This window comes from Lissotriton vulgaris, chromosome 9 (genome assembly GCF_964263255.1).
Source record: "Lissotriton vulgaris chromosome 9, aLisVul1.2, whole genome shotgun sequence".
NCBI lineage: Eukaryota > Metazoa > Chordata > Amphibia > Caudata > Salamandridae > Lissotriton > Lissotriton vulgaris.
The window spans coordinates 489,097,509-489,119,234 of record NC_141697.1 but is presented as its reverse complement, the minus strand read 5'-3'; the positions used below and the strand labels follow the sequence as shown (position 1 = coordinate 489,119,234).

The following is a 21,726-nucleotide window of genomic DNA, read 5'->3' as shown; positions in this document are numbered from 1 at the left end:
TGTTTCTTGTCAACAGTTATGGATTAAGGTTTACAAACTGTACTTTGACATTTTCTAGGACTTCTACGACTGTCAGTGAACATAACTTTTGGTGGCTAGTCACTGGAGGAACATATCAACATTAACTTTGCAAGAGTTTCACCTTTAAATCTTAAACACCCTACCTTGTGAGCAACAAGGTGTATTGAGGGGTGACGTATTAATATTTAAAATTAGGGCTTCTCAACTGTTTGGAAAAGTTATTTTGACAGGTTTGACAGCAGATATTAAGACTGCTGCAGTCAGGCTATTCACATTAGGGCCGATGCCATGTTTTACAGGCATAATTTTTTAACAGTACAATAGGTGCTGCAGTCCACAGGTGGCATTTTTACTTCCAGGCACAGGGTGCATTTTCCACACCATATGGTATCAATCAGGGTTTAGCCAATTTAACCATGCCTAATGGGGATCATAGGCACTTTACCCCTGTTTAACAGAGGTAAAGTGCACAGAGTTCTAAGTCCAAAAAAACAAATAGGACATAAATTGGAGGGAAATTACACCAATGATGGATGTTTGCTACAACAACTTATTTACAGAAGATACCACACCACCCACTTTGCTAAATACCCTTGCCCTTGCCCATAGAATGCACATAGGGGGGGATGGGGTAATCATGGGCTTGTAAGAACAAAACCATGATTAACCCATCCCTATGTGCATTCTATCCTTCTGTGATGTAAATTGGCAATAATATCTGGTGAACCAGCCGAACAAGTTCCAAACTGGCACAGACAAGCTGCCTGTTCACTTCACCCTCTTTACCTATGCATTCTCCTTGCTTGAACCAGTTCAGATTTCTTAGGGTTTAAATGTCTGTTAGGAACACTTTGGTTTTCCTTTACTGTGTACTTGCCTACATTTGTGGGTATGCCATTCAAATGTAGAGGTTATGAATTACCACTTGCACTGAAGATAACTGTGAAATCTTCTGAACACACATGCTTGATAAAATAGTCACATAAATCCACAGTTTTCATCTATTTGTCCTCAGTTCACTACAGAATTAAATAATGTAATTTTTATGATAATGCCTTTACCTACAATTCACCTGTGAGCACTCTATATGTTGCAAGGTCTGATTAAGTTCCAAAAACAGAAAGCAGGTAGTGGTTGAAAGGGAGGTTAGTGTGTAATTGGGACTGTACTGCATAGGATGCTGTATAGTTTGATTTTTACTTCCCACAAATGTAATATTACACAGCTATACATATTTCCAAAGCAGGTACATAGAGGTGAAATGGTTTAACCAAAATCTCATAGTTTTTTTGCTCATGTGCAGAAGCCAGAATTAGTCCCTAGATATTCCATCAAATTCTGAATCTAGCCTGTGAAACCCATTCCCTTCCACAGTTTTCTAACCAGAGACCATGTTGAAGAGTTCAGTTGTAAAGTACGCTGCTTGTGAATGTTTTTTATGGTCAAGGCTAATCCCACCGAATACCAGACTCCCTCACAAGAACATATGTGAGACAAATGAAGAGGAGGGCAAGTTAACATCACAATGGCCACATCGATGGACACTCAGCAGAGAGTCAGTGTTGCCCTGAGATCACAATCTGTGTGAATCCCTAATTTCCTTCAATCATCCCCACTGGAGTTTGTGATTCTGAGATCTGCCTGTGAGGACTACCTGGATGGAGTGAGAACCTCTCCCCCTGTCCTTCGCACTTGATCCATGCTACTATGCTACTGGGGCCAAGGTCTGTCTGTGATGCAGATCTACCTTACAGCAAGACACAATAGAAAAGCTTCCGGGTTCCACTGGGTCCCTGCAGGAGGATTCCCGTGGACTGCTTCAGACCTGAATGATCATACCCATTACCTGAGACCCGTGGAGAGCCATTGCCTGCAGCCTGATTGTGAGTCACCATTGCTTAAGAGAGAAACAGGACCTTCAGCACAATTTCAGTTAACACTACTGGGTCAGATTTGTATCTGGATGGGAAAGGTCATGAGGATTCTTTCCACTATGAGATGCACAATCTGGAGGTAGCCATCTTGTCTGCCTTTAGCTAATTAATACTGACTAAATCATCATTGGGTTGCTCACCTGCCCTTTCCCAATCTGACTACCTGCCCTGTTAGGAAGAGAAGCAAGACCTTGCAACTATCACTGTTTGTCTTGGTGTAGGATGATTTTTAAGTCCTTACATTACACTTGAACTGGTTTTCTATTTTAAATGCTCCTCTTCCAATCCGGTTTTATGGTTACATGGATTTTATAACCATGCTCCTCTTCACAAATTGTACCGCTTTCTGCCACAGATATCTGTGACTCCTCTGCACTTCGTTAATTTTGACAAGGACCCAATCTGATCAGCAATCACTTTTAGACCATTTGATTAAATCTGTCTCTAATCCCCTTAAAAATGTCCACCCTCCCAATCTATGTAAAGAAGTGACTAAAAAATTAAAACATGGGATTTTTAGAGATTCCCCAAAAACTAATCACAGGTCAATACCACTTTGTCTAGAAGACGAACTTCAAAAGAGACCAGCTCTTTTCATGCTCAAACTGCCCTTTGGGTTGAAACTCTTTACACAGTTTGCTTGTTCTGCAAATATACCTAAAGGGTGAAAGCTAACTGTGCATGCCTTTCAATGATAATCTCTCCATTTCTATTTTCAACAATGGCGAGATCATGACTCATTCGAAGGATACTAATCTGGGCTTGTTTGCCTGTTTCTTTCACTCCTTCCATCCATCTTGGATACTATTTTGTCTATTAGTAATACCCTGCCCGACCCAATTTCCTTCAATTCTAAACTTGATGTCTCTTCTTTTATCAATGGGCTTTCTGATCAGCTCAGTTTTCCCTATACACAGGAGACAGGGATATTCATCCTTCAAGAGGGGTGGCTATTCATTTTCACTCATCTCCCACAAATCTAACTATATTCCCCTCCTCATAACCCATCTTGGCTCTGCTGACCAACTCCTTATATGTCATGCCAAATAGTTAACTTGAGGGTAATAACGCTTTCTTGACATCTGCAAACAGCTCCTCCTTTCATTCTCCATCACAGATTTCTCACTACTGCCCACCCTCTTTGCCTAAGATAATTTAGCTTTTGACCATTACCCCAGCTTCTCACATGCCAGACATCCAGTCTATCCCTCTAAGTCAAATCTAACCTCCACATCCACCTTTACCGCCTCCCTAAGCTTTTATCCCCTGCCTATCCCAAAGAAAGAGTGTTGTTTTGGGACACAAAGAATATTGAGTTGAAGTCTTTTGGATTCATTCCATAGACGATATACGCGTGTTGGCTGTGTTGCTGTATTGCTGTACTGATTTCAATATCCAGGATTGGAGAAACTGTTAACAAGTCCTTGTGGAAGACTATATACAAAAATACGACAAATAAGGAAACCACAGACTTATATTCTCTCTTGAATTTCTTGTGATATTATCCTTGGAAACTTGTGTTTGTATGATATAATAGGACTCCAACATTTTTTGCTCAGAGAATTTTAGGAAATTCTTGAGGGAAATAATTACCCCATAGAGGAAGATCCTCTCTGTTGTCAAACATAATGCAAAAGATGTGATTGAACTAATATACTGCACTCCCTTTCATCTGGCATTTCAAATACATAACATTCAGTGTAGGGCAGTTATTAGGGATGCCTGGTCCTGACAAAGTCCACTGACCAAATTTCACTTAATCAATTACAAAATACGTTAACCTCTAAGATGTAGGAATAATAATACTTTCTAACATACCACATTTTTTTAATCATATTAGTTGTACCAAAAATAAATTATCAGGGTAATGACAAGGTAAGTTTGTAGACTAATATACATCAGGATCTCAACATAAACATCTTTGGAAATTGCTCCCTTATTGATGCACCCATTCAGGCTTATTACAAGCATTAAATGAGGTGAGGACTGAAGGCATGCCACTGTTAGTGGGTGAAGGTCCTAAATCCTAGAAAGGAACATTTCTGAAACTCCATAATACTAGTGATTCTACCCTAATCACAGTTCATTCTACTTGCTGTTTTGTAATTTAAGATAGCTTGCATGACACACTAAGTCTCCATACATCTACTCCCTTCTAGTTAATGAGAAATTGAACATTTCTGGTAGCCAATGGGATTGTGTCTTGCACAATCTATTCTTTTCATGTCTTCAATATTAAAAATTAGCTGTCTTTGGAGCAATCCTTCTCAGGCAGTGCTATGGGAACTTGGGATTTCTCTTCCACTAGCTGAACGTACCCATCCCTGCCTTGCAACATTTTTAAAAAGAGTTTAAAATCTTCCTGTTCCAAAGACATTTTTTATTACAATTGAGAATATTCGCTACTGTTCAGATATCTGTGTCCTAACTGTTTCTTAGGCACTGAAATGGCCTCGTCCGACACTTCCTCCACCTTTTTCTGAACGCTTCAGTGTTTTATTGTCTCAATTGTCCCTTACTATAGTTACATACTTTATCTTTTGCTGGCCCCTTTTCTCTACCCTGACGTTCCACTGACCTTTTAGATCTCACCACTGGAACCAAGGCGTATTTCCTCAGTCTGCTGACCAGCCACGGTCCGTGCAGGTAACTGCTATGGGACCGGGCAAGGGGGGATTTCGAGAGACGATGCAGAGGGAAAATAATTATTTATATAATTTTCCCTCTGCATTGGCCCTCGAAATCCATCCTCTACCCGGCCGGACTGCTGGTACCTGCAAGGACTGCGGCTGTTGTTGGCGACTACCTGCTGCCCTTCATGGATTTTTATTTAATGATGTTTAATGTGTTTTTGTTGGTGATTGACATGATTTTTCTTGTCATTATGCCTTTATTCTTGTTGAGGTCTCATTGATCCTTTCTTTTATTGACACTGGCCTAATGGTCCTACTGTCCTCCCTAACTGGTCAGTTTTTCCCACATGCCTGTTGTACAGAGCGATCATGTTTATCGATTTGCAATGATTATTGTCAGCATTTATGTTTCTTGGTTGTCCTGTTTTCTTCTTGCCTAACCGTTTGTAAAGCGCTCTGAAACCCTTCTAGGGTCAAGTTTGCGCTATGTAAAACTTTATAACTAAATAATAAATAAATATTATCTGTAACTTACATCACTCCATTGAAAAGTGCTAAAACACCCGTTCGCCACGTCAGCTCTGTAGAAAATAAATACATAAATAAGTTAATGTATGCCTGTTTTATGCCGTGCAGTGGGGACTATTTAAAATTATAGTTATGCTTGATGTATAGCACTACGTGTGAATGAGATAGAACACATTACATAAGTTGGTCCCTCTAAGCCTAGTTTCTACCGCCTAAGACAACCTCATGAATCTGTTCTCTAAACAAGTCCATCAAGCCCAAAATCAACAGGTGAGTTATTTTAACTACTAGCTCGGGTCCATATTTTTTTCTTAGGAGCGCACTGTTGGCACTAATGATGGGTTTGCCAAATACCGATTTTCTTGATTCCTCATGATTCCTCCTTATGCTTCTTTTTTGCACCTTTATTCCCTTCATGTCACTTTATCTCACTTGAGGTGGTTCATTTTCATCCCTGCTTTCTTCCTTTTTCACTGTTTTTCTACAATTCTCTTCCTCCTTCCTTTTCCTTCTTCTGCAGTTCTCTTGCGCTGGGTCAGTCTGTTGATGAAAAATAAGTCCAGGACACCAAATAAGAGTGTTTTTACCTTCCACCTGCAAACACCCGCATAAATTATGCACTAGAAGTGGATGTCCCGCTCTAAAACGAAAATTATGATTGATATAGTCAGAGATACCGAGCTGGCCTTCAGTTATTCATGTGGAAAGGTCTGCTCACCTGGCAGATAATACCAATACAAGTTCTTGGTCTCAAATCCCCCGAAGAAGTTAGTCAAACCACCTACTCTAGATTCAGTTCCTCTAGAGAGGGTCAAGGAGTTCGATTACCTTGGCATTCGTCTCTGCGACTCTATGAGTTGGAAATCCCACCATCAAAAGATGCTGCTGACCCACAAGAGGGTGGTGGGGGCCCTCCTTAAGGAGCAATGTGCCTCTCCCCTCAAACCAATTGCACCGGTTCTCAATATTTACAGGGCACGAGGTGTCAGTGCAGCTCTCTATGGGGCAGAGCTATGGGGTGTACAAAACGTGGACTAGTTGGCCCGCTCTGAAAGTAAGTTCCATAAGCACACCAACTCTTCCTCTTCTTTTAGATATCGGCACCCGCCCCATTAGCGATCAGGCGAGGTTTCGCCCACTCCTTTTGTGGGCACGCATTTGGAGAGTCACAGAATTGTCCAGCTATGCAGAAGGTTTAAAAGAGATCCTCCTAATGCCTGGCTGGGCTAAGATCCATTGGCTAAGGGAAGTCAAGCGCCTCCTTATAGACCTAGGCCTTGAAGATGCCTGGATTACTAGAACTGCCCTGCACAAGTCAATATTGAAGAAGCTATTCTGGAGCTGGGTGATTAATGGCAGGAATAGTAATGCCAACTTGTGCAGGTCCACGCTGGAATTTCTTTTGGTTAAGGAGGTGCATTTCTGCGAGCCATATCTGGATACCATCCTAACTACTTGGGACAGGGCTCTATATTTTAAATTCAGGGTAGGCGTACTTCCAGTGGGGACACACACTGCCAGTTGGAAGGTCCCGGCGGAGACAACTATTTTTTGTCCCTGTTGCTTGAATAGAATAGAGTCAGTTTCACATTTATTGTTTGAATACCCGGCCTATGTAGTCCCTCGCCGCAGATGGCTGAAGCCACTCTGCAGAGAACTCGGGACCAGATCCCATAAGGAGGCCTTAAGAATTTTAAAAACAGACCCTCGGCCCCTGTTTGCAAGTGGCCTTGCGAAATTTTTAGGCTGGGCATGGCGTATTAGATCCAACAGGCTTTCGTACCTTGTTTGATATGTATCTTAGATTGTTTTTATGCAATTTCTCATGTAATTTGTTGTCTGAATTGTATGTTTTTACTCATGCACTGGCTTTTACTGTTTTTTAATGTACATGTATTGCTTTTTATGATATGAACTATATCAAAATAAAGCTATTACTATTACTACTGAAATAATACCATTTGAACAGCAGCAGGCAAGGGATAGAAATTAACATGAAATTATTGGTATAAATTGCGGTGGTCCCTCAAAAGAATTTAGGAACTCCTGTGAGGGTTGTGCTTTGTGGGGATCACAAAAGGATCACAAGTAATCCACCCCTACAAACACTCATGAATGTACTTCAACAAACAATTGGTGTAAGTGTGCTTGCCCGGTGTGTAAAGTGCTTGTTCCAAATTTCAATGAGGTGTAGGGGAAGGGATTTACCAACAAGAAAGAGGACTAAACTTACAGCGCCTATCCACTGTTCTTTTCAACCTAAACCAGTTAGACTGCAGGCAGACAATCAACTAATCATAGGAGTAGTGAGGACAAGCTAGCACCAAATTTACGAAAAAAACATTTCTAGACTTAAGACCTTTGAAAAATGTCTTAATTCAAGTAAGAGAGCCTTGTTGACAAAGGGTTATGTTCTAGCTTAAGTCTGTCTAAAGACTGTCCTTCCTGATTAAAAACAACCTGGTTTATAATCGGGTTCCACGGTTTAAGACAGGCTTTAGACCACCTTTGGAAACTTTAGAGTGTCCTAAGAGTTTATTTCACCATCGGTAAAACCCTTCATACACCAGGCCCTCATCCATGGATGTAAAACAGTCTTAAGAGTATCTTAACCCCGGATTTTTCCTTCGTGAATACGCCCCATAGCACAGTCCTAGGTTTCTAGGCTTTATTATTTGCTTCTGAATTCCAAAACGAATGGAAACTTAAGGCAGGCATATGCTAAAATCTGCGCCATTAGATTTCCGCTTATTTTTCTGAATTGTGGCCCTCGTGGGGATCACTGTTTCCGGCCATTGTGAAGACTATTCTTCACACCAATATGTGACATTTCACAAGTCTGCAATGTAAAGTTGTTGCTAGAGAAGGCGTTTATTTAAATCTATTTAACTGCATCTCATTTCTGTTTTGCTCAAAATAGGGGCGTATTTGGGAAGCAAGGTTATCAATGCCAAGGTAAGAATACGTTTCAAATATTATGCCACTCTGAAAGGCATTAGTGTATTTTTTTATTAAGTATGTCTTAGTGAGGCTTACAAAAATGTAGCTCTCTGGATGTTCAAGGGCGTTTCTGTTATTCAGTCACACATTTCCGCAAATGTCACTTAGAGGTAGAGTTGATTACGTTTGAGCCAAGGACTGTGCAATTCAGTTTGATGGTCCCCTGTGCCCTGCTCTTTGTTACTTCCTGGTTTCGCCTCAGCAATTGTGTTTCTGCTGCAAGTAAAGGTATTGCCCAGGCACCAAGCACAGCAACCACACAGCAAACCTCCTGTATAGAACACTGCTAGAAACAACATTGGAGAGGAAGCCGGGCAAACAATGGCTTGTGGAGCTGTAAAAATGATTATTTTGACTTAACAGACACTTTCGGAAATACCAGTTCACCGGTATGATAACACATACACATTCCAAAATGTCTTCAGGCAACCAGATTACATAAATGTGCACTGGTTCAAAAATAGAGCAGAAGTTATTTTTCACCAATAACGCGTTTTCTACTACTAAATCAGGAATAATCAAAATTTGCCCGTTTGTATTATACACATATGTTTGCACCAGTAGAAAGAAATGCAAAACATATTGCGAAATGACTGCAAAATAAAGTATTGCTATTTTGTCTTATAAACCATTTAATGAGCGTGACAAGGTTTTAGCAAAGAAAACACACATTGGCAAAGATAATAACTCTGACTTTGGCAAAACATGTTACTGCCTAAATGTGTCGGCAACATGTTTGCTATCAAAATTTTTAATTAAAGAAAGTAAACATTGCATTTAATTTTAACAGAAGAGTTCAGAGCTTCCTGGCAGAAAGGTGAACTTAAAAAATGCATAAAAACTAAACGTAACATGCCTGGAAAATATGATTCTTATTGGTGCATCAATACTGTTGGCTTTGAATTAAAGTAATTTGAAGATATAATTTAATCACACAAGCATTGCAAATTTAAGTATTGGTCCATCAGTCTAGGCATGGTTACATGCCAACATACAGATAATAAAAATATTCTGTGATGTGAAATATGGTCTATGCAAATGTTAATTGATTGGATGTAGATTTTCTACCGTATATTCATGATAAGTGAGTGACGTTTTTGTAAACAATTTTTAGGACTCATTATTTTTGTCCCATTATATTTTGGCCTCAATTTTCTGGTCCCCTACCCATGAACTGAAATTCACTTCTTTTTCGGCGACCATGCACATTTGATCACTCAAAATACCATCACTCACAGTGCAAGAGATCCCTTAGACTGTATGCTGTGTTAGGACATAGAAAAATGTAAATGGCAGCTCAGCAGACAAGTGGATGAAGAGGCATAACCCAAATGTAAGGATGCTTTTGTAATAATGAACACAACAAAATCATTTGGACTGAAGCTGAGTTTCACTTTCCACATTTCGTAACTGGAAAATGGGCTTGCTTAATTCCTAAAAAACAGGATAAATAACACATGTTCGGTATATTATACTTGTCCTGGTTTAAAATTATTTATTTAATATGTATTGGAGTAAATCCTGTTTGCGTCTTACCCTATTAGACAATCAGCAAACAATAATGTAATCTATTTTACTTTATGTAATTGAGTGAGTTTATCTATTAATTAGGAAGTTGAAAATAAAATGGCCAATGATCGAAAGGCTGGTTTTGGTGAAACTCATATGGCAAATATGTTTTAATACTTTAGGAAGGGTGTGAAGTAAAACTTTAAGATGAAAATAAGAGAGATACACAACTTCTTTCTTAATATTATCTAATATTACATAAAAGCATGCAGTCTATTGAAATTTACAAATATAAAATGACAATGATATTATATTTGGAGACACAAGAGATAGTCTCTATATTTGCACAAGAAATACAAAAATAATATATATCGCTGCTTTTTCTCAATAAATATGTATTTCTCCAAAATCAAAAACGACACAAGATTACATTTTACAGTTCAATAAGAAATAGCTCATGGTCCTACAATGAACCTATGACATAGGAGTGTCAACATAGGTTCAGAACCATGGTACTAAATGGCATATAAATCTGCATGTGCTCTGAAAATATGTTATTGATTGGCTCTTTTGGACATATGTTTGACACCCTTGATACAAATAGTTCATATGACTTCCTAGTTAAACCCAACTTCACACTGCCCTCATTCAGTCCCAATGTTCCTGTGCAATTCAGTATTTGTTGTCCGGGATTTACAAAGGAACATCATAACTGCAAATATCATCATCCAAAGAAAGAAATAGGACTGTATGATCCACTCCTTGATAAAAATCATTGGCCATTTGCTGGAATTGGTAATGCCAAGATCTTCCTCCAAGACTTTATTGTGATCAGTTTATGCCCATTTACACACTTTATCTCTAAAGGTGATTAGTCTTTCTAGTAGAGTAGGCAGTGAAAGGAATCAAATCACTGGTTATCATTTCAACACAGTGCAACCAATGTGGCTGGACATTAACCCACTCGACTCTTTGATATGGGTTTAGTAGTTTTAATTATAAGTTCAGAAACAAGTCAATGTGGATAATTCTCAATAAAATTGTATTAAAGTACAAACAGATCAGAGTAAGTAAACATCTCTTTAAGAGGTGTACCCTGTATAGTACAAAGCAAAAGGCTGACTCTAAGGAAATGACACATGTAATTTGGAAGCAAAACTGAAGGTTAAGTTGCATCAGATGATTTTCTTTAGCAAGCATGAGTAACCTAACTTTCCCCACACTACCTTAATAAGGGCAATCCTAAATTAGAGCATTAGTAAAGATAGAATTGAATAAGGAAAAAGAAATGTGTCAGCCATCAGAATCTTCCTTAGAAACACTCTGACGATGGATCGAGTAGCTTAAAGCCACGCAAGCAGTAGCATAAGACATTATCTCTTTTCGCCCTTGGCCATTTCTTTCTGATGAGAACTCCTCTCCTCATATGTTGCTGCGATTGCCTCGGCCAACCCCTACTTCCCATGCTCTCCTAACTAGTGACCAAAAATTCCTTTATTCTAAATAATGGGGCTTATCCACACCTGCAATAGAAACAACTCAGCAACATAAATTCCATACTTGAAGATTAAGCGTGAGTTTCAAATAATAATGTGAGCAGGGACTAATTTCTTTTTGAGGCCTAGCTCTGCTAAGTTAACATGCACAGGGATACAAGATAAGTACACCATTCCACACATAAAATAAACGCAACTGCTTAAGGCACGAATAAATGCAATAAATCACAAACACCTTGGTGTAAATGCATTTGCGCTGTATTAATGCAAATTACATGTATAAACATTAAGCGTTAGTTCTATAGGTCCTAATAAAGTATTCCACAATACGACATTACAAGTTATGCTTCCCCTGTTACACTAATACATAAATTGTCATGCAACGTTACTAATCACATTCTAAATACATATGTTTCAAACAAAACATAATTTCGTATTAACTGCTCTGCTCCCTTTAGTACATTAGTTACAACAGAGTATATTTTTTAAGAGTGCGGACTATGTGTGAATGTGACGCACTCCCACATTATCTCTAGATGGGATCGAGATTGCAGTTCATCAATCCCTCCTCTGATGGCGAATCAAGTTATCACAAATCTCTTATCATATCTCCTGATTTTATCAGATTCACCGAGTTAAACCCTTGTTGTGGCTGTTGCTGTTCTCCTGAACTCCTCTAACTGTTTCATTTCATTATATTAGTCATCCTTTTATTTTCTCCAATCTCAAATCTTTCCCTTTATTGAAATCCCTTTCTGCCTCCTGTTGTTCTGGTACACATTTACTTCCACAATCAAGAATACTGCAAAAACAGCAATAATCCACAGTGGTCTCAAAACAAAACCCATATGCCACTCCCCAAATCTTCAAACCACCTTCCTAATGAGCTAAATCCATGTCCAACTTTGTCCCGAACACCTTCTGCTGGCAATCCACTCACTTCATTATGCAAATCCGTAATATTCTTAATGAACTTCTGCAAATCCCTACTCTTATCTGGGATGTAAGTACAACACTTTTGAACCTTCAGCATCCGACAAACTCCACTCTCTTTTGCAAGCAATGGGCCAGATGTACAACCATTCCATTTTGTGAGTCGCAAATTGCAATGTTTTGCGACTGGCAAAATGTAATGTTCAACAGTGTTTGAGGCACTGTTTGCAATTTTCATATAGATCACAAGGGATCTGCTTCATTAATATTCATGAGGAAGGTTGCAATTTGCGACCCATTGGGAATGGCCAGCACTCACAGGGATGGTGGCCTGCTGGGGTCAGCAGACCATCATGAATGTGACTTCTTTTTAAATAAAGCAGTTTAAAAAAAATACAGCCCTTTTACCTAAAGGAAAATGGGATGCATTTAAAAAAGAAAAATGAAACATTTCTGTTTTCATTTTATAAGAGCAGGCAGTGGTCCATGGGACCACTGCCTGCTCCCAAAAATATCTTTGCTATCATTCGCAAAGGGGAAAGAGTCCCCTGGGGACCCCTTTCCATTTGTGACTGGCTTACCACCTACTTGAAGTAGTGGTAACTGCAAAATATTCATGCATACCAGTGCAAATCTCTATTAGTAAGGGATGCCCTTGGCACGTCCCTTCCTAATAGCGAGTCAAAAATGCTATTTTGCGAGTTGGTAATAGGTTACCGACTCGCAAAATAGTAGTTGTTCATGCCAGAGACCTATTAAGCATTCACAAACGGACCGATTTCCTGTTTGTGACCGCTAAAAAGGGTCATACATCTGACCCTTTATGTCTAATACAAGGCGATTCTGCAAAACCATAGCTCTAATAGCAATCATCTAAGTATTTACAAGCAAGAAAGAACCAGTTGTATTAGTAGACAATCTATCAACTACAGTAGGAAGCTTTCTAATCTTGATGTCATACAATATCACCTCTACACCTAGTATGGTAGCTCTAAAGATATTTCCCACTATTTGTCCAGCAAAGGAACCTCACATAGATCTGCCCCTTTCCCCTCATACAGGGTGATCAAAATACTCAAAATGATAAATATTTGGGAAAATTACCCCTACATAACACGTGCCTTACCATTTACTCAGCAACATAATATAGGCAGTCTTTCCACAGACAAAATAAACTGCAGGAATCACAGGGTCTGCGCCATCCAAAAATAACTTCCAAGATCCTTTGATCTCAAAAGTATGATTACATTAATTTTCTGCTATAGGAACAACGTTGTGTGTGTTTTTCCCATTATGTATGCACAATTTTCCTTGGTGTTGCCAATCTAATATCAAAGATCCTGTATTTCCTGCTGTCTGGTGCTCCACTTCTTGTGACTAACAAACATTCTTTATTCTTACAGCTGCCTTTACTTTTACTTTTCTATATCTATCTTCTACTTGTTCTAGAAAATTATTTTGTATATCAGTAAGAATGCATGTCAAATTATATCTGTGTGCATACGCTGTATCTAACATCTTTGTTGGTGTAAAATAGCTGCTAACTGTTTCTGCATTCTGAGCAGAGGAATGTTTGTCCAAGTGTTTAAACAGTGGGGCTTGTGAAAAACTATCATAATTTGAATAGTAGTACTGGAAATCTTCCTGTCCATAGAATATGCTCAATAGCAGACTACATTCGATGCCATACATCAACGGTAGGTGATGGTAGATAATGCCCTCAGACACTGACGAAGGCAATTGCATACAAACATAACAATTTCTAGCTTCCATAGTTTGTATGTGTTCATAAAGCAAATTTGCATGTGCATTAGATTTGCAATCTCCTCTCAACAAATCAGAATGTAAATTATATCCGTCTAGTGAGTATAATTCTCTATCTTGATTATGTTTGTATTTCTGTACAACTACGTTTTTCTGCTTTAGCCTTAGTTTAACTCAAGCTCAATCCCACAATTAACGCTATCAAGCCTATCATTAATATTAAAAGTGCTTTAAATATCATGCACCTATGTCTATGACTATTATTATTTGGTTCCATACTATTTAGATTCAGATCAAGTTGGTAGAGAAATAGCAGCAACAGATTGTCCTCCATTGATCTCCACCTGTACAAACAGCAGACAACATTTGTGGAATAGACCTTTCGTTTTGCTTTTATTCACACTATTTACAATCTTTGTGAGGCTTCCCTAACCCTACTCTGTGTTCTTCTAAGAGTTATCCCTACTTTTATTCTTCTTCCAATCGGAATTAGGTATTCATCTTTAAGCAATGACACAAAGCTCATTCATCATCTCTGATAACCATAAATCACTAGGGAACACAAAGAATGTGTTTAGGTCAATCCACTTCACCTTCAATATTTTCACAAATCGATCAACCTGCTTGTACCACGCTACAGGTTTCGCCCTAAATCTCAGGAAATCATTTGTAAATGCAGAAAGATCACCTCTACTCAAAGGTACATGTTTATACCCTCGACTTGGTACTTCTCATAAAGGGTAACCTTGGACATCCAGTCCCTTTTCTCCCCTGGAAGGAGGTTCTCACCCAGTACTCTCTTGGAAGCTTTCCACTTAGCCCATCTCTCTTCCCATCTATTCAATGTACACCAAACTAGAATGCATCGTATGCGCACTCAAATTTGAGTTTTCAGTCCCGGTATTCTCAGATTCTCTATATCCTGATCACTAAATGCGAGTCTGTGGTTTTCTGCAATGCCTCAGTTTGTTCCATATCAACATCATGTCTATGAGCCAATTGAGATAATTTCTCATGTATTTACTCATGAACAATAATTCACCTGGATGATAAGAGTCTGTTCGATAAAGTTCTAAGCTTCCACTTATCATCACTTTCAATTTGGTCTTCAATTTGAGCGCATCAATCAAATCCACGTTTACAGCTGACTTAATAGTCCTCTGACTTATTTCAGTACTTTTGCTTCCTATTTATTTTTTATAATACTCCTTCAACCACTTCTCTAAATCTTGGACATTGAATACATGTGGACTTCCAGAAGTTCCCTTCTCTGGAGTAGTTTTCTCACAAAGCGTGCTGTTGCGCACATTCAGGAGTTTTTCCCATACATGCGGGCCAAGACATACTAATCCCAGAAACGGCCTCATGGGTCCAAATCCATTCTGCAAAGCAGACGGATCTGCACTTGCTGCACAATGTGTACTTGCATTCATCAGAGGTAATGTTACAAATTGCACTCTCTGGCCATGTGGTAAACAATAAAGCCCAGTAGCCATAGTGTAGCTTATAAGAACGTTTGTTAGCTCTTACATACAATTAGATAAGTAGGTAGTTAAGCCATTAGGTGAGCAGTTAAGTAAGTTGTTATGTGAGCCCCAACAGAGCAGCCTCCTTGCTGCTCAGCCCATATCTTCAACTGACGCTCTCAACCTCACCAGATGCTCAAGCATTCCATTGCATCGCCAAGCACTCCAGCATTCCACTACACCACATTCATACTTGCAGAGCAGCAGGGACTTGGAACACTGGGGAGGATGCATAAAGTTGCAACAGACCCTTTAATTCCAAAGAAGCAGGCATTCCCTAACCACCATTTCCAGGGGAGTTAGGGTCATATATAGGAACAACTGGGACAATAGTACTGGTACTGTAAGAGCATTTGGAAGCTGCAAAGCAAAATTAGTATTACCATTTCCTGAGGTTACAGTGTGCATCCTGCCAATCGATATGACCCCTTCAACTCTAGGACTAGGAGCAACTGGTGCCCAAGAACTGCCGTAGCTGTCAGTAATATTCACATTTTGCCCACTTTTCATTTGCGTCTGATTATATGGAGGTGGATGCTCAACTAACAATCCATCCAGAAGGCTGTTGCTTACATCATCATCACTGTTTGCATCTCCATCCTACTTCTTTTCCCTTCTCCTTCTCTCAGCATCATTTTCATTGCTTATAATAGCAGAGTACAATCTTGCTCCCTCAATCATGTCTATTCTCCATCTCTTTTGTTGGTCACCCACCTCACATCCTTGTAGGCATGCATCGCTTTTGTTATTCTCAAAATAAAGGTCTTATAGTGGGGAAAGATCAATGCATCTTCTTTCTCTTTGGTCTTGTGCTAATTTTTAAGTCAAATTATAGTATGCAGCCCTACTTTTGTCTCCATTTAATGTGCTTTCGTATCCTCCGGTGGCGCTTCCTTGCCAATTCTAGTAGGCACCCCTACATTCCCTCATATCATATCTCTTATTGCATTAAAATATCTAATTTTCAATCTCTTAATTCAACAATTCTACTCAAATTCATATTAAACTAATTTTAAGTTTTGTAAGTTTTGTGACAATATAATCACCAATAACAGTACAGCATCCACGAAACGATTTCAACCAATCCCAGCATGGCGTTACACCAACCAACCTATACCACTGCTGCACCTCTTGATGTCACTCTTACTCCTCACAGCAGTTCACCCTCCCTCACAATCTTTCCCACACTCTCGCTCTCGTTCACTTCTGCTTAAACTAAAGAACTAACAATTGTCTGCTCCACTAAAAGAAATGATAGAATCACTCACACATCTACAGTTGAAACCTCGACCAGCAGGGAATCATCCAAATCAGTATAGTTAATGTTCTGTGCACAAAGGTCTACCACAGCAATTATGACTCTATCATGCATAGAAAAGTTCCCTGTCTCAATTGGGCCATCAACGACATCTCACGACAAACCCCACAAAACCTTAGCAGACAATTATAGCACTGTGTCTTCTTCACCTGATATATCCCAGGATCTTAGATCCCATCGGTCCTGATAGCAACTTCAACACCAACAATGTCAACTTAATACCACTTTCACACAAGTCTCACAACATCTCCGCCAGGCATTACGCAATCAGTACTGTACCGCAAGCTAAGCATACATTTCACACACACATCCCTACTAGTACTCACTCCTCCCTCACCACCATTTCAACGCAAGCCACTGAAACTCTTTTCGCCACTCTTTGATCTTTGATTTTGAATTAAGGGCGCTAATATTGGGGTCTAGATTCTGTAGGTCAAGTTCTAATTCCTTTCACTTCACTAACTAACCGTCCGACATGCTACCAATTGTTTAAGTCTAGGCCCATTTACACAATTTATCTCCAGAGGTGATAAATCTTTCTAGTACAGTGAGCGGTAAAAGGAATCAAATTTCTGGTTATCATTTCAATGCAGTGCAACCAATGTGGCTGCACATTGATCCACTCAACTCATAATCAAGTCAATTTAGATAATTCCCAATAAAATCGTATACAAGTACAAAAAGATCAGAGTAAGTCCAAATCACCTTAAGAGATGTACCCTATATAGTACAAAACAAATGACTAACTCTAACAAAATGTCGCATGTAATTAGGAAGAAAAAAGGAAGGTTATTGCATCATATGATTCTCTTTAACAAGCATGAGTAACCTAACTTTCCCTACACTACCCTAATAAGGACAACCCTACATTTGAGCATTAATAACAATTTCATTGAATAAGGAAAAATAAAGATGTCAGCCATCAGGCTTCAGTAGAAAAACTCAGATAATAGGTCGAGTAGGATAAAGCCACGCAAGAATTAGCATAAGTCTGCTCCCTAAGGAAACCCAAGATCGACTCTTTCCTTAACTAGACACAGCACATATTATCATTTGCCATGGATGTGACAGTCTCATGTGGCTCCTCCTTGGGAAATTTCCATAACTCTTGTACAACTGGATACCTTTTCTCAGCCGGATAACACATTATCTTTTCTTGTCCTTGGCCATTCCTTTTCCATGAGACCTCCTCTCCTCTCATGTTACCGTGATTGCCTCAGCCGACTCCTCCTTCCCATGCTCTGGTATCGACTTACACAAAACTCCTTTATTTTAAATAATGAGGCTTATCAACACCTGCAAAAGCAACAACTCAGCAACATACATTCCATACTTGAAGGTTAATCATAAATTTCAAATCATAATGTGAGCAGCGACTAAACTAATTTCTTCTTGAGGCCTAGCTCTGCTAAATTAATGTACACAGGGTTACAGATTAGGTGCACCTTTCTACACATAAAATAAATGCAACTGCTTAAGGCATGAATAAATGCAATGAATCATCAATGCCTTGGTGTAAATGCATTTGCACAGGATTAATGAAAATGACATGTATAAACATCAAGCATTATTTATGTACATCCTAATTAAATATTCCGCAATACGACTTTTCAAGTTATTTTTCCTCTGTCACATTAATACATAAATTGGCACGCAGCATTACTTATCACATTCTAAATGCATATATTTCAAGCAAAATCCCTTTAGTATGAACTGCTCCACTCCCTTTAGTACATTAGTTACGACAGAGTATATTTGAGTGCGGACTATGCATGAATATGATGCACTCCTAAATTATCTCTAGATGGGATCGAGTCTACATTTCATCATATTTCAGTATTACCACTGTAAATGGCATTTAAATCTGTGTGTGTTCTGAAAATATGTGATTGAGTGGTTCTCTCTGACATATGTTTGACACCCTTCCTACAAATAGTTCATAAACTTCCAGGTTAAACACAACTTCACACTGCCCTCATTCAGTCCTAATGTTCCTGTGCTCTTTAGTACTTGTTGCCCTGGATTTACAAATGAAGATCACAACTACAAATATCAGCATCCAAAGAAAAAAATAGGACTGTATGATCTACTCCTTGATAAATCATTGGCCATTTGCTTGAATTCCTAGATCTCCCTCCAAGATTTGGCAATAATCAGGTAAACCGTGTGCCAAGCTTATCACCTGAATCTTTGTGCATTATTTCAAGTGAGATCAAAAAATGAGAAATGTCTGGGTCACATTGGGTAAGACTGGATAGAATCAAAATTTGGATTTCTGATATTTTTTAAATTAAAGGTGCACATTGGATTGAAGTTCCAATGTAGCTTCTCTGAATAGGCTTTTTTTAATTTCATTTTTATTGAGAAGGTATACAAAATACAAATAAGGAATGAATAAAATTCATAATACAGTATTAAAACTCATAAACCAAAGATTTTGTCATAACAAATCTAATCAAAAAACGTTCTAGTGCTTCACAGTACAATTGATTAACGACCACAAAACAGTGCTAGTGCATACAAGTGTGTGTGCCTATATATCCTAGCACCCACATCCAAACATTCATATGACTGTTATTTCTTAACTACTCTACAATCTTTAAAAAAAAAGGGCACATCCCATTTCAATTTTGACCTAATGTCATGAATTTGGGGAAAAGAATAGAGGTGGTAATTTACTCATAGACATATGTTCCATTATATTCACACTCACCCAGCTGAAAGGGCTTGCAAACGTACTGCCAAATAGCTTTATACTTCCTAAGACTCCCTACTCTCTTCGCAAATACGTCAGTCAAGGGGCTTGTAACCTAGTCTTCCTGTATAAATGTTGGCAGATAATAAGGCAGGGAGGAATCACGCTTTGGGAGAAGCGATGTTACAGAAACTACAAGAGACAAAAGAGAGACAGAGAGAGAGACAAAGAGAGAAAAGGGACAGAGAAAGAGAGCACCAAGAAATAGCTAGCTTCAGATCATTTATTCGACATCTTATTTTGATAGGGATAACTCTGTTAAGTGTGTTTTGGTTTTGCTGTGTGTTTTAGTAATGCCTCACCAGTTCCTAGCTAACAGCTTCATTGTGTAGAGCAGCAAACAAAAAAAAAAACAGGTCTACCCTCTTCTACAAGAGCTAAACTCATAGTAATATTGTTAACAAAGACCACTGCTCATCAGGAAAAATAAATATTTGTGTATATGTTTTGCTTTTGTATATTTCATTGTAGCTACTCCTGGAATGATGTGTGTATATAGCCTACCAGTATGAACTGGTCTAGGCTGTGGATGCACACTCCTATAATGATGGCAGTGGGTGGGTAGCCTTAAAAAGGAATACCAGTAATGCTTCACAGAAACATTAAAGTGATCACAGAGTAAATATCGTGACACTGTGCAACCTGTTACCTTTACAAAGAAAATATCTTATTTTCAGATATTTTCCCAAAGTTGTTCTAATAGTCTCAGTCAGTTCTCAGATAAAACAATGTTTACTTCAAACAAGTGTTCATGCTAAACATTAGGGTGCCAGCATAATGATTATGGATTAGAAACAAGGGTACTTTTGAGGAATTCTTTGTGAAAAGTGGACCGGAAAATGTGTGTGTGTTGAAGGACTATAATGAAAGTCCTAGGTGTAGTAGCTACAGAAATAACGATAATCCTTGTAAAGTTCCTTTATCCCATAGAGTGATTTGTGGCGACTATACTCACACCATGTATGTGATATACCTTGTTATTTACACCCATGAATTAAGAGAAAGCACTACTTTAGATATAATATGTTGAGCAGCTCAAGATATACTTTTTGCCTAATCAGCTGGTACTCTATGACTCAAGGGATTCAAAAGTGCTGATTTAGTAATCATTTTAACTTTCTAATATCTTTTGCTCTGTCTTGTTTCTTTTCCAAGATTATGTTCATATTGTTTATATTGATGTTTCTAATATAAAATGTAAGAGCCAGGTGAACAATCTATCACAAAATGTCACCAGTCTACAGCATTTATATGTTAAATTTGTATTCATAAGTATGTTTTGGACCTGAATGCTTTGCAGTGCCTCAAATCCAGCAATTCACTGGTTCACACCCAATCAAACCAAAGAATAAATAAATAAATGGCTAATGCTGCTCGCCAGTCTCGCCCACTTCAGTTTCATATCATGACGGCTTTTGGGATTTAGGAGTATTCTTCCACTAAGAAATATTTTCCTTTCATACTGTGTTTATTATTTTTGGAGATAATTCTATGGTCATAAAACCACTCCCACCCATTGTTCTATTGTATGTATCCATAGTTACATTATTGAACCCCTTCAAGGACCTTGAATGTACTCCTCTACATATAATTAATGGGTGCTCTTTCTTTTCCCTAGTATGTACCTGCGTTGTGCACAAGCGCTGCCATCAGCTGATAGTTACAGCCTGTACCTGCAGTACGCCGAAGGAGAAAGGCTCTAAGGTACATCAATATAGTAATATTATTGTTTTGATACCAGGATTTCTGGGTGCTTTCTTTTGGTGTGCAGAGTAAAAATCTAACTTGTGAGTTCCTCCATTAGGCTATCATTAATTGTTTGAACAGTTAATTTGTCTGGTAGAGAAGGCGATAGATATGTTTAATGTGCATAGCAAAGTATGTTATATGGCCAAAACTGAGAGCCTTATTGAAAATTGTGCTGTAATCAATCAATATATTTTAGAAGTCTATTGGTTTTTCCAATTGATTTCTCGGCATTACTAAAATATTTCACTCATCATTGTGCCTGTAAGTTTAATGCACAAAATCACTTCTTAAACTGAGAAGGCCTCATTCAAATTAAGCTCTATATTTCATGTTTGTATTGAAACTCAGTAAATAGAACAGTAATCTTTATGCTACCTTAGTTAATTCAATGTTTATGCTATGTAAATTTAAGTTGCTGTCTTTGCTATAATATGTGAGAGCCTGCAATCCCTGGTTTAAAAGCCTGCCCCTAATTTCATTTTTATTTTCGACTTGCTACATCTCTAGTCATCAGTATTGAGAAAGTAACAGAGCTGCTCAAATGTTATAATGTATTACAG

General features: G+C 38.5%; 1 protein-coding gene across 1 annotated transcript in view; it reads left to right on the top strand.

Annotated features, from left to right (window-relative positions):
• PRKCH (protein kinase C eta) overlaps positions 1 to 21,726 on the top strand; it is a 773,184-nt gene that overhangs the window by 374,792 nt on the left and 376,666 nt on the right. Inside the window, exons 4-5 of the mRNA XM_086937948.1 lie at positions 8,037 to 8,071; positions 21,036 to 21,121. Of these exons, the coding sequence (XP_086794074.1) occupies positions 8,037 to 8,071; positions 21,036 to 21,121 (121 nt within the window). The remainder of the gene's footprint in view (positions 1 to 8,036; positions 8,072 to 21,035; positions 21,122 to 21,726) is intronic.